Here is a 14,570-nt window from a genome sequence, read left to right as displayed (position 1 = left end):
ACAAAAAAAAAAAGAACGTGCGTTGTATTTTTGGCACCGGTATGCTCACCAATATTTTATGAGCGTGTATCGGGTGAGCTAAATTTAAACAAATGAAGGGAAAAAACAAATTTTTTATTGGTGAGACTATAAATCATCAAATTTAATGTTTTGCTATTTTTCTACCCAGTGTAACAAATTTAAAGTTTAAATAACTATGTTTTTGTTTAATACATTTTTCAATTTGAATTTAATTTCGTATTTGACATCCGACAACATACCAATAGAACCACAACCAAACAAGCAGCATTAAATGGTACCGTTTAACCACAACGGATCATTCGTCGACTCATGCTGTGAATGTATTAATGTTTTATTGAGCATTTAACACTATTCAAGAAGGTATAAAACAGGAAGCGAGTACATTAAAACCAATCCTCAACGACCGACTGGGTACGATGCAGTGTGCATTTCATCTTTCGACGGTACGATTAGAACTGAGTTCGACTGCATTATGCATTGCCACCGATGCTAACGGATCGAGCTGTGAAAAACAGCAAACCGTAAACGATTCTGCTGCGGTGAAAAGTGCTACCGAAACCCATTAAACGCTACACAGCTTTCCCGCAGCATGACGTTTTGCATGTTTTACAAGCCAAGGTACAGTGTGTGTGTATACACAGAGGCACACTCAATTGATGATAAAGTCAACTTTTACGTAGTTTTCTTTTGCAAGCATTTGAGCCAGTTCTGAAGCTAGCTGCAAAGATTGTTTCATCATTCGATAAATTATCTTTGTGAACATTGATTTAGAGTTTGAAACTGAAACATGAAAATCGTTGCCCGATATATTTGTGAGAAAAAGCCTATTAAAAATCAAAATTTCAACATACGAGTGATTTATGGACAACAGAAACATGAGGACAAGATGAAGATGTATTGAAACCTTTTCAAAATCATTATTTATTCTACAATTGAATTGAAAGTGAGTATAACATACAGGTTGGCTTATCCCAAGGTGTATGTATTTCGAAGGTTGATTTGTATGGCTTCTGCTTTTAAATGAAGAATTTAAGAGTGTTCTGTGTATTCTTCAAGTTACCAGAAATCCTGTTTGAGCACCGTCCTGTCATAAAGTGATGTTCAAATTTGGTTATTAAAACAAGCTATGTCATATCATGTTAATTTTTTATCACTAAATGATTTCTATAGTAAGTAAGCTCTTGAAAAGAATATCTCTTTACTTTTTTAATGAACTTGGTGCTTAAATCTATAATTTTTTGTTTTGCATGTATATGTTTTAATGTGAAAGAAATACATATCAATAGTTTTAAAACGTCAAGCGATTCACGATTGAGATTTAAACGAATCGTTTAACGATTCAACTCTGAGTTATGACTTTTTAATATTACAGGGTTTTCCAGGAGTTTTCATACCTGTGAGACACTTTATTGACTCTTTCTTACGTGAAATGAACTTAATGTAATGGGAATTGAACTCTATAGCACCCTTGCTGGGGAAATCCTACAGGAATTTCCAATAAATCTGTCCAAAAAGGGTGCCACAGAGTTTTATTGTCATCATATGAAGTTCGCTTCCCATACGAAAGATCCAAGGAAGTGTCCCACAACTATGAGAACCCCTGGAAAACCCTGTAAGCCAACAGTCGTTAATAATAATGAATGTTGTGAAGTGAAATTCAAACACTATTTTCTCATTATTTTGTTGGTTTTTAAAAGGGATGTTCATTCTTCAATAACTCCAACAGCATTACATTTTATGTTTCTCGTTCAAACATAACCTTTAAAAACACACAATCAAACAGGTGAAAGGACCCATCAAGCCCGACCCAACACAAACAAACATTATCCTAATCACTCCGTATCCCGCCATCGAAAAGATGCTGTACAGCTTTGCAAGCTAAATTTTCAAACAGCCGCGTCATTGTTCCAATTGTTATGTTGGCCTACAGTTTTGACAGATGAATGTCGCCACCGGCCGCCTTGTCGTGCCACCTGTACCGAAGAAAACCAGCACATTGCGTAATGGACGCCGGAATATGGACGGTCTGCACCACCTAGCGCTCATGTGTGACTATAAACATAAAAAGCACCCACACACACGGACATTGTATTCCCGTACGCCCAGTGTCCCAGGGCGCAGTGTGTGATCACATGTTTTTCATCCACCTCCCGATTACCGTCCATCATAAATGAGTACTACAGCTACGCCCCGGTTGCAGCTCACGCTAAAACTGGGTCAACACACACACAACGAAGGGAGCATACGGCAGCAGTTGAAGATGCAAACGTTCAAACACACATTCATTTGCCTCAACATGCCGTGTTGTCGTACCGTGCCGCACCACCAAAGGAAACACGAACCAATCGTCGACTTTTTAACACAAGCATTCAAAAATTCAACCATCCAACATATTCCGATTCGGAAAAGTAAAGCGCACTGTGTTTAATGTTTGCTTTAACAATTTAAATACAGTCTCAAGAAAACAAGGCCCAAACCGCCGACCGGCGAACACTCAATCAGTTGCGGGCGAGTGAGATTTATGCTCGAACCACTGTTTTGTTTAGACAATAGAGTATTTTTTTCTTTCTATTTTCATTCCTTGCTCCTCTATCGGTGTGCCCTTGTTGATGGAAATAAACTATCAGTGCTTCCCTTTCGTTCGGTTTAGTGTGTTAAGGTCAGCGGCTAAAGCGAGGGATAAAAATATGCTGCCGCAATGGCACAAATCCCTCTCTAGAAACCGTTCTCATACAAATCCCTTCAAATCCCTGCTAAAGCATCGTTAAAACATAACCATTGCCCGACCGGTATTAATTTGCTGACAACGCGCTGTTAACTGTCTTTGTAGTAAGCCGAACCACTAGCAGCAGCACCACCACTTTCCACATTTGCTGCATTTCTAGCGGGCGGATAATGAGCTGCAGCGGGCGCAATTGCAGTGTCACCCATCGCCTGTGACTGTCTCTCGTGTGCAGATAATTAATATTCCGGCGGGTCTTGGAATTGCATGCCCACGCACACGAATTACCACGGCAGCGTTACTATTGTTTTTGCTCTTCATCCAACAATCTTGCAGCAGCTTTTCCATCCCGCAAAAGTTGCTCTAAAGTTGGCTGTAATTAAATGTTGCAGCGGTAAAGGAACGCAAGATCATACACAAAAAAAATCTTCCTCATCAGCAGAAGGAAAGAGCAACAACAAAAAAACGAAAGTCGTCAGCGGAAGCTCTAATTGCGTTCAATTAAAACTCCACCTAATTACAAAACGTTGCAGCAAGTGGGACGACTCGCTAGTTTTATGTTTACGTGTTTTTTTTTTTGTTCTCTACCCTATGCGTAGGAGAGGTATTCTCCTTACCACTATTCACTTAGAACCGTCTGTTAACAAATGAACATTCAGACTTTTTGCACCATTCACACGCCGGTGTTTTACGCCGGCGGCTGCGAAAAGAACTTGATGCGCTTAAGCGTCCAGGAAAGGGGATCGGGGGAAAAAAGCGCACGACCATAATGTGTTATGCTGCGTCAGAGAGTGTGCAAACACACGATAGTGCACTATAAATGCATTCGTGGTGGCAGACAGGTAGTGCTGACAACCGTAGTTAGCAACGTAAGAAGGGTGAACGCACACACATAGACGATGGTTAATTTGCGTGTTCTCTCTAAATTAATTATTAGCTTTTTGGTTTAAGTGCACACACAACCTGAACCTCTGGTGAAGGTAAAGTGGAGTAGTGCAATAAACGTCATTTATTTTACCCGGCATGAAACCATCGTGAGTGGCCCGTTTTTTTATGAAAGATGAGGTTCTCCAAATTCTACTACATTTCCTACGCTAATTCCTATGCTTAATTCCTACGCTTAATTCCTACAATATTCCTAAGCTGCACATTTTCTATCGGATATTGTTTGCATACTGGAATTGGAATTGTATCGATTCCAGATCTGGACCAGGTCCAAGTATAGTTCAGAATCCGGAACAGTTCCAGGTACTGTTCATAAAAATAATTCAATCGGGAGCTATTTATGTACCAGAATAGGTTCAAGCGCGGTTCCAAGGCCGGTATTGGCTCAGTATCAGTGCCAGGTCTTTTGTGGGTTTATTTTCAGTTCTTACTAATTAACTACTCAACTAATTTGGATTCATGAGTGGTTGGATGGATGGATTCAGTATTAGTTCCAGATCCGGTATGGATTCAGGGCCAGTTCCAGGACTGATATTGGTTCATGATTGGTTCAAGGACCAGTAGGGGTGATATGATTTGATATGATATGATTTCATGATAGGTTCCAGGACCGGTATAGGTTCATGATGGGGTCCAGGACTGGTAAGGGCTCATGATATGCTCCAGGACCGGTATGAGCTCATGATAGGGTCCAGGACCAGTATGGGATCATGATAGGGTCCAGGATCAGTATCGGTTCATAATAGGGTCCAGGACCAGTATGGGTTATTGATAGGTTCCAGGGCAGGTTTGGGTTCATGATCAGTTTTTGGACCAGTATGACCAGTATAGGTTCCTGGACCGGGAAAGGTTCAGTGGCCAGGCTTAGGACCGGCATTAGGCTATGTGCAGTTCTTAAATCAGAAAAGGTGATGTTTTGGTGTTGGGAGGACCAGTATGGGTATGGTTTGGGGTCTCTTAAGGGGTCTTAAGTACCTCATTTAAATTGGGTTTCGAGGTCATTATGTTCGGCATACTCTTTACAGTAAAGTGTATCTTTGAAAATGCGGTGCGTAGCCCTGTAAACTGCCCAAATTAACTAGTCCTTTTAAAGGCATAAAACTTGAATCACGATAATGTTTGAAATTAAAACTAACAAGTATGAGAAAAAGAAATAAAGCTGCTTCAAAGTAATGTTTGAATATATTAGCAGTATTATTGAAATAACTAAATTGATAAATGAAAAGAACAATGTAAAAAAGAAACAAAGTTCACAAAAAAGAGTTAAAATCAATTTATAAAAAGCATAGTAATTAGGTTATTTACAAATTGTACTTCATTTCGACGACACGATAAATCAAAATATTTTAATTTAAATTCAAAACATAAACGCCAACCCCCCTGCTCGCGTGTGAGGACTATACATAATTTCAAATTGATTCAAAAATACTTATTGTCGCGAAAAAAAATCAATACTGCATTGAGGCAACTCGCTCAACGTACACAGAGCAATATGTTTTTTTTTTATAAGAAATTCTTTCCTTCTTTGCGCTGATAGCACCAACCAAGAGAATACTCCGTTTGCCTAGCTGCTTGCGTTTCGTTCCATCAATAACGTTACCACCATATTGCAGCGAAATTGCGAAAGGAAAGCAAAATATTTACAATGCTCTTTTCCTCGGCTTTTATAGCATCCCACCCGCCAGAATGTCGCTGTTTATTTGTTCGCGATGCAGCGAAATGCGAAGGAGAAGCAAACAAAAAAACACGCGCAATCGAATCAATAATCGACGTCGCTACATAAACGATGCTACAAAATTGTCACACACACACACATTCCAGTGTAGTGCTGGTGCTATTGTGCATTCAGCTTACCGCTTTTCGTTGCTCAATATTGCTCAATCCACTCACGTGGGAAGCTTTTCGCTAAATTTGCGGCCTCAGACTACGGCACTGCTACGCGTGGCAAGAACTGCGCCTTTTTCGATTGTTGCAACCATACGCTAAGCTACCGCACGGGCGAACGAAAATCAGCAGCGAAAACTTCCCGATTTAGCGGATATAGAGCACATCCGCCACCGCCGGTTCTGCTTCAAATGGGTATTTGTTCGGAACGAGCGCTTCGCTTCTTCCACTTGGGACAACCAGCGAAAGAACACTTGCATCCACTGGGGGGGGTGGTTTGCATCAATGTTTATCTTTCCAGTGCATCTCCCATAAGCCCGCGGGCTAAGATCGCTAGAGCTCGCTCGTTCGCTTGCCATTGCCGGTTAGGTTCTGCGCTCGGCTAAGCTACAAATCGCCCGGCGTGTGTAGAAATTCACCAACGACAATGTCACGCAGTCAGCGATGCATGTACTATGCAACTTCTCCGTTGCCACTGAACCGTAAACCGGCACGAAACACACGCAGTGCCACCAGCAGCATCGGAGCAGCCCGGGCTGGAGGAACGGCTTCAGTGATAAGATCAACAAGCGAAATGATTCGCCGTTAGACACCACGACGTAACACTCCCCCAATTCAAACAAGCATTGGGAGAAGTTAGGCGCACTCGTTGTTCTTTGTGTGTTACGATGGAAACGTGCGGCACCGAACCGTTCACTCGTTCGCACCACACACTAGGCCACGTCTTGCCACGGATCAGTGCTGTCAACATCTGTTGAAGATGCTGGAGAAGACGTTTTGGATTCTGGACGACGTTTTTGTTTTTTGTTGCTGCTAATGCTGTTGCTTAATGTCTCCTCCCTGAAAAAACGGCGCTGTGACGCAAATGATAGTTTTCCGGAACAGTTTAAGTACGCCTTTTCTCGGGGTGGCATTTGTTTCGTTTGAGGGTAATTTATGATGCTAATTAAATGCCAGGAACGAGCAAATGTACGAGTTTTGTATCGTGTCATTATTAATATTTGGCAAACTTTTGCTGAATATAAAATAAAGACTCGACGACAAGGACAAATTTTAGTAGAAAACGACAACAAGAACAAATTTATTAATTAATTATGCGATTAAAAGTAAATCATTTTCAAAAATGTAGTTTAAACTTGTTATATTACTTTTAATTAAATATATTTAGATGAAATTGGTTAAATTTTAACTGTCATGTGAATTAATTCTATCGTTTTAATGAAGGATACTATTGTATAACATAAATTAAATTATATTATTGAAAATTCATTCTGTATGAACTGCATTCTGTGTAAATACATTCATTCGTGTAAACTGGATTTGCAAGTGACATTATTCAATAGTATGTAATAACTACAGAAAATTAGAATGTATCCGATTTGATCACACAGAGAGCCTTTCTGAAATTGCCGTCAGAGGGCGCTGGAACATTTGTTTAGTATACTACGCAGCGAATTAGGTTCATATTACAGAGAAGCCTCAATGGCAAGATGAAAAATGTGCAAAGAGTTTACTTAATTTATCAAGCAAATTTATCATCAGTTTTGCTATTACAATACTTGTAAGGAAAATATTTATCAAGTTTTTGTTACTATGATTTACCCATGTAATGTCCTAATAAGTCTTATTTTAGCATTAAGCTATGCTTGCTAAGATTTAACTTATGTATTTTAAGTCATTTTTCATGCATCTCCTCTACCTGTGAATGGGGAGTATCATCAACTCAACTTATACTCACATTGGACAACTCTACGGAAGCTTATAGTATCCAAAAAAGTCCCAGAAGTAAAAATCTAACTACAAGATAGATCCAGTAAACATCTTTGAACCAAAGGTACTCTACACAATGAGAAACAAATCCCCATTGTTTTAATCTTTAGTTAAAATAACGTACAGAACTCCCAGCTCACGCTTCTTCCGGGTTGCCTTCCAGCTCGTATCAGCATGAAACAATCCAACCTGCACACGAAAGCGTGCCCCGTTGTAGCAGCTCAAATGCCTTCGTCGCATTGCCATGCCATATTCTCGGCACGTATTGCACCATGTGCTCTGGGCAGCGCTTTCACACCGGAAAGCGACCGCCGCACACACGCGGTACATGAATGTGCTAAAGTTTCAGCACAAGCAGCACCACCACCACCTTTTCAATCGATCGCTCAAAAGCCATATGCTGCTGAATCTGCAGCGTGCAGGATATAAGGACCAGGGAAAATCGCACCACACATACGCCCGATGTCTTGTCGAAAAGAGAGACAGAGAGAGTGAGCGAGAGAGAGAGAGATCATGATAAAAAGGGTTAATCATGATTTATTGCAAAACTTTGCCCCGGCCTTCAACGCTCGAACACACATCACAGGAGTTAGATCAAATCGAAACACGCAGCTACTCCACCACGTTTGACGTCAGACGATGGGTCAGCAAACGATGTGGGCAAACGAGAAAACGAAACACGTGTCTGGCGCATTCCGTGAATGCGAGAAAGAAAGCCCAGCGAAACACTTAATTAAAACTGGATAGTATCTTGTGACCAGTAAAGACGCCCAAGACGGCAACCCTTGGACATATCCTTAGCTCACGAGAGGAAAAAAAACCGAAAGAGCCCTTGAAGGTTCATTGGTAGTAATGAGGAGACATTATCATTACACAACCAGACACACACACCCCATAGGTCAATGAGTTCAAAAACCGGGGTTCATGGTGTGCTAAAGAGTTTGGGTCAAAGTGGTCCAAAGGCGACAACAAAAACCGGGAAGCTTGTTATGCGCATTTTTTCTGGACCAAAAAGAAAATTCCTTCAGTGCCGGTACTGCAAACATTAACCTACAAAAAGGCACAAGAATTGGGGTCTACAAGGCGACGAATATAAAAAAAGCCTCCAACTAGACCATTGCGTGCAGCAAATGAGTCCTTTCTTGGCGTTTTGTTCAGTCACCAAGGGTGTGAGAGAGGTCCTCCAGTAATAATGTCTGACGGACTCCTTTGGTGGTAAGAAACGTTTACCTTTCGGTCGATGACTTCAAGCTGATGAACTGTTATACTGAGGCGTATTGTCGTCTGGTATGGCGAGGCCCAATAAATTGTGGAGGCCAATCGAGTAACCCTTATCGATGCTAAAGATTACCTGGTTTACTTTCCAAGATACTACTCTTGATCTGATATATCCGAGAACCTACTTCTGGGAGGGGAATCACCTAAATCGTTTTGGAGCGCTTTTTGCTGTAATTATTACATTACAGCACGTTCCAAGATTATCAAGATGAATTATTAATTAAAGCAACGCATTGGCAAAGGTTCTACCAGGCATCCCCAAAGTGCTCAAAGTATCCCACAGTCGGCAAAAAAAGGCCACACATTCCACGAAGCACATTACATTGGCAGCCGTTTCATTCCAGCGCCATTTTACGACACCACCATCGTTTAGCTTGCAATCGATGCGAGATTTGCCGGAAATAGTTTTTCCACCGTCAGTGATTCCTACGTGTAACAGGCGATGGCAGTGGGTCCAGGATTATCTACATCGGCGGCACCACAAACACTCACACACATTTTCCACTGCCATATCGTTCGCCATATCGTTTGACGCGTGCTATCGTCTCGTTGATGGATAAAAATGAATTTTTAATCATATTGACAGTTAAGTCAGTACAGCGCGCTTGGGAGTATCCTTTGTGTGTGTCTGTGCGCTGTGAATATGTTAGCCCGACTGCTAGTGGTCTTGGGAGTGTTAGTGTGAAGCAAAAGGAAAACACAAAAACAAGAGGGAAAAAAGGAAATAGGTTGCCGTCGGTCGTTGCCGTACAAGCCGTACAACCGTCACCGTCGGAAAATGGAATATCGATTTTACTCTATCGCCCTTACCCACTACTACCTCTAATGTTCTCCCCAGAGAGAGAGAGAGAGGAGCCCCCTAGTGGAGCAGCAATTGTGTTCGATGTGTTGTGTGCCCGCTGCAATATCTAGGACATTTCACGTTCGGTTTTGTCTACCGAGCCCGAGCCGGTGGTTTGCATTGCTCGGAACTCCTCTATTGATTGAGGGAATGCAATTTCTATGCCCGCGCCACTTCCTGCTCGATATTAATTCCCTTCCCTGTTTCACCACAATCACAAAGGTTGGGCAGGGCAGCTTTTCGGGAGAAAGAAGCAAAGGGCTAGAATAAAGCAAATAAATAAATAAATAACTAAAGCTTTCCCCTCGATGCAACTCGTGACGCCCGCGAAGTGGTGTATCGTGCCTGCGACATTGACGAGTCATTTTCCAATTCTGGCCTGCGCTGAGCGATGAGGCTTGATTTAGTGATTGCTTGTGGTTGTGTGTGTTAGTGTGTTGCATAGCAAAACAGAATTATTATCATTGCCGTGGTAGTGAATCAGTTTCGGCAAAAGGCCTTGGCTGCAGTTCGAAAATGCCAACGGCTGCATCGGCGTCCCCACCGGACGGTCAGGGCCAACAGTTCGATTCGTTGATGGTTCGTGTACACGTGTTCCCGTTCAAACCACTGCCCAAAAGTTCAACTATACGTGCATCAGTATTGACAGAGCTGTAGAGAAAGAACATTCCTTTTCTCTAAACCTTATCAAACATCCATCATTGTCAAACGGAACTGGATTTATGATGTATTGCGTTTATCCGGCGAGCTCATTGTGATGCATTAATCAATATCAATTCTGCCACCGTCATCATTTGTAACGAGAATTTATTATTTTCCACCATTGAAGATGTATGGTGTTTGGGATTGGTTCGAAAATCTTTCTCGTTTGATCACTTCTTGAACTAATTTCATTTAAAAAGAATGATTTCTTAATTTGATGTACGCTAACGATCTTTTCCTTCCTTCGCGTACGGTCTCTTGTCAGTTTTCGCGAAAGGAAAGGGAAATTTCGTAATGTACGAGTAATTTACGATGGTTCAGGGGATTTTTATCGGTCCCTGCAGTTTTCTCCTTCATTGTGGTCTGGCTACAAATAAGATTTTTATTTATTTTACCCCTCATTATCTTATCTGCTGCCTTTGCCATCTGTGAACTCGCAAGAGAAGAAAGGGATGATTTGGAGTGATTTATCTTGTTGCAAAGAAATCAATTAAATGATCATACAGAAAAGGTTGATAATGATTGAAGATGACAAGAGTTTCTAGTTGATTAAGATCCAAGATTAAGGTGTTTTGAGTCCAAGTCACTGAATGATTCTTTTATTTTTCTTATTACTTCAACATTTTATATTCTTAAAAGAGAAGGCAAATTCTTCTTAAAAAAGAAGAATGAAACAAAAACAGCAAACGATACTGGTTTTTTTTATGTTTCTAACCTACAACAACTTCAATTTCCATCACTTTCTCTGTTACATATTTGTCTATGCAATTCAAAGTTTATCAAATAACGATAGGACCTAACACAACAATACATTCCCAATCAAAAAACAATTGAACCAAAAAACCCACAGCTTCACCACATTCCTTTTGTGGTCGCTGTATTAAACCTTTCCTTAGCAATCGGACCTAACCATTTGTACCGATTTCCCTTTCCTAAACATTAAGAGCATAGCAATCGAACCACAAAGCTTGGGAAGTATTGATTTTAAATTATTTTTCTTTTACCCGGCGTTCCACCGGCGTCTTGTTCTCATTTCCCATGTAAATCCTCCCTCCGTGTCTACGGACATCGGCAACCACAGTCACACTAGCGACGGAATGAAAACGGAATCGGTGAAAGTGTGGAACTGCGCTGCTGCACACGTTGACAGTGACGGTGTAATACACCGGGGGCAAACCGGGGACTGACAGCGAGCGAACGAGCGACAAAAAAGACATTAAGGTGAAGGAATAACTTAATCATAAGTGCATTAGAATGATTATAGTCGTTGGCTCGCGTAGTTCCCCGTCGTCTGCAGCGGCCCAATCCCGAATGGTGAATGTAAATCCATCAGAAATAATGGTTTTATCGAGCGGAATCCGGAGAGCGGAACGCAACACACGCTACTCATTATTAAGCTGGCTGTGACACATATCCCGACACGAGTGCCTGATGAGGAAGGCAATAAAGCTTCTCAAAGATCTCACACCAAATGCCCTATGGCTGTGTAGCTAATCCGTGGGTTGAAGACATGAACGATATTTGTTTCAATTTTTGGAGGTAAAGAAACACACGAAACTATCTCTTTCGTTCAGATTTATTTATTCAACTCATTCAATGAATTTCTAGCTGCTCTCACGTGAATCAATAAACATGCAGCTAGCAAAAGGTGCATAAATCGTTAAGATACACAGAGTATGTGAGCTACTGGTGCTTTTCATGCTCGCGATACTACTGTTTCTGAAATTAATTATTTTTGAAACTGTTTATTTGCTTATCAAACCGAAAAATGCTTTAGAGCCGGTTAAGTGTAAAGAGAGCATAATAATGCTAGCAACAACGAACTTTTTTTTTATATTGTATAACCAATATATATACCAACTCCAGCCGAAGAATTGTGTAACAATCTGTAACGTAGTGTATTTTCGTTAGCAGACTAAAGATGTTTACAAAATGAACAAAATAAATGTTTTGATATCTTCAATTTGTACTGAGGTAAGAGAGTATCGACGGTTGTAAATTGGCGTGTCCAGTCTTTAATCACACAACCAACACTGCCAGTCTTGTTCCAGGAATGGCCTAAATAAGACCTCATTCGGGCCTTGCAAGAACCTACGCGTCTTCTATTCCGACGATTCCGCTAATAATTCATTACATTATCCAGAATCAAAAATACAATTCAATTCATACTTCAAGAGTCCCAAACAAACAACAAATCGTAAGATAACTCATAATAACGATACATGATTTTGACAATTTTTATATAGGGACGAGCTTCACAAACGCACCATTCACCGGTTTCAGTGTCATATCGGCTTTGAGACGCAGCTGATTGCTTGCTTCGCACGGTAACAACTGATAGTTGGCCAGCAGCTTCACGAGCACGGTTTTCACCTCAAGCATCGCGTACCGCTGTCCAATACAGTTCCGTGAGCCCGCACTAAACGGCATGTAGCTGAACGGCGGTCGCTTGGCCGAGGCTTCCTCGCCGAACCGTTCCGGATCGAAACGAGTCGGTTCGGGATATAGTTCCGGATCGTGGTGCAGTAAGTAGATCATTATGAAGAAATCAAGTCCCTTCGGAATGGTCACTCCATCAATCACCATGTCACCGGCCGATCGACGCCCTATGACCGGTACAGGAGGGTTGATGCGAAGTGTTTCCTTGATCACCATCTCAAGATACTTCAGCTTCTGCAGTGTGCCGTAGGTAAGCTCTACAGTTTTGGCATCCGGTCCCACAATGGCTAGAATCTCGTCGTACACACGCTGTTGGATAGAAGCATCGCGAGAGAGATGGTATGCGGCAAAGCTGATACAAGAGGTGGTTGTATCATGTCCCGTGAACATGAACGTATCTACTTCTTCCCGAATTTCTGAATCGGACAGCGGTTTACCGTCCATGGTAACGTTCAGTAGGAGGTCCAATAGAGTCATCCGACGCTTCCCATAGATGTCGTCTTCGGCAAGTTGTTTCTGGGCTCGCTGCTGTTCTTGAGCGTCGGATTGCTTCTTACGATCGCTGATCACCTTATGGGCAAAATCGTGTATCACCTTCACCAGTTCTCGCTGACGACGGTAGGATTTGGTAAACTGGAATGCCCATTTGTATTCGCGAAAAAGCGAGAACAGACGCTTTAGGATAATATCAGTCATTCTGAAAAATCACAAGCACATTTACAATACAACTTCACCCAACTACGGTATCAACTAACGCTTACTCTTTCACTGCCAGGACGTATTCTGAGTTCGGGTGCTGTTGCGTGTTGAGCTTGACACTCATGGCAGATTCGGCGATGATGTCCAGTGCGCAGTACGTCACGTGGTTGTAAACATTACAATCCGTACCATTTGCACTCGTCTTCAGCTTCTCGATCAGCACATCCGACTGGTGGTTCATGATGACAAGGAAATCCTCCAGTATTTTGAAATGAAACGTTGGCGTTATGATCTTTCTACGCTGGGTCCATTTCGTTCCGGTCGATATGATCAGTCCCGTTCCGAGCCAGGGAGTCATGAAGTCGTAAATGATCGTCTTTTCGATCGTACGCGCTTGCATGATCTGCCCAATCACCTTCGCATCGCAGACATGGATTGAAGGAAAGTTGAACAGGCTCTGCGTAATAAGGGTTTTACCATACTGTGTATCGAAATCACAGAAGGTATTAAATATTCCTTCAGCTGACGGATCTTTAAAGTGATACATCGAACCAAACACCGGGATCGCGGGAATAACTTTAAAATTGGGAAGACGTTTTTGAAGCATCAACACAGTGGCACGGTTTCGGCAGATGGTAAAGAACATCCAGACAAAGACAACGCCCAGACACATCGCCAGAAGAACTAAAAACATCTCGATCACAAACAACGTCACACGCTAATGAGCAGAAGCGATATCAAAGATAGAAAGCGAAAATTCTTCACTTTCTGTCCCTGTTTTTGGACCTCTGTTGCTGTTCAACGGTAAACACAACACTAGTTCCGCGATCAGCCTTGGCCGTGAATATATAAACAAATACCTGGCAGAAAGAAGAACCGTTAATATGCGTCCAACAAAACCTGTTATTTTAGCAGTGTGTGTGTGTTTTGTCTGGAACATAAATGTGCCTTTTGGCTAATCTAAAAAAATATATCGATATTAATAGCAGTGCTTAAAAACGGTGTGTTGGTTGGATCTCCGAAATGGTTCTGTTCGTGAAATACAATTCCTTTTATACATTTTTTGATAAGACTACATATGATACATATCCAGACACGAACGCCGGATGAGTAAAGCAGTAAACCTCCCTAAAGATCTCATACCCAATGTCTCTTGTCTATGATCATCTTTTCACAACAAACAAAGAAGTTGAGTGCAATATATTTAACTCATGAAATCAATTTCTAGCTATTCTAACTTGAAACAACAATCTAATAATAGGGTACAAG

General features: G+C 41.5%; 2 protein-coding genes across 5 annotated transcripts in view; both read right to left on the bottom strand.

Annotated features, from left to right (window-relative positions):
• LOC120903489 overlaps nucleotides 1-14,570 on the bottom strand; it is a 154,688-nt gene that overhangs the window by 121,789 nt on the left and 18,329 nt on the right. The window lies entirely within an intron of this gene.
• LOC120903492 (cytochrome P450 4d2-like) lies at nucleotides 12,159-14,097 on the bottom strand. The gene is made up of 2 exons (XM_040312957.1): nucleotides 13,364-14,097; nucleotides 12,159-13,299 (listed from the first exon to the last, which is right to left on the bottom strand). The coding sequence occupies exons 1-2, from the start codon at nucleotides 13,993-13,995 to the stop codon at nucleotides 12,402-12,404; spliced, it is 1,530 nt and encodes a 509-aa protein (XP_040168891.1). The 5' UTR covers nucleotides 13,996-14,097; the 3' UTR covers nucleotides 12,159-12,401.

Source organism: Anopheles arabiensis, chromosome 3 (genome assembly GCF_016920715.1).
Source record: "Anopheles arabiensis isolate DONGOLA chromosome 3, AaraD3, whole genome shotgun sequence".
In the NCBI taxonomy this organism is placed as follows: domain Eukaryota; kingdom Metazoa; phylum Arthropoda; class Insecta; order Diptera; family Culicidae; genus Anopheles; species Anopheles arabiensis.
This window is presented reverse-complemented; position numbering and strand designations above follow the sequence as displayed.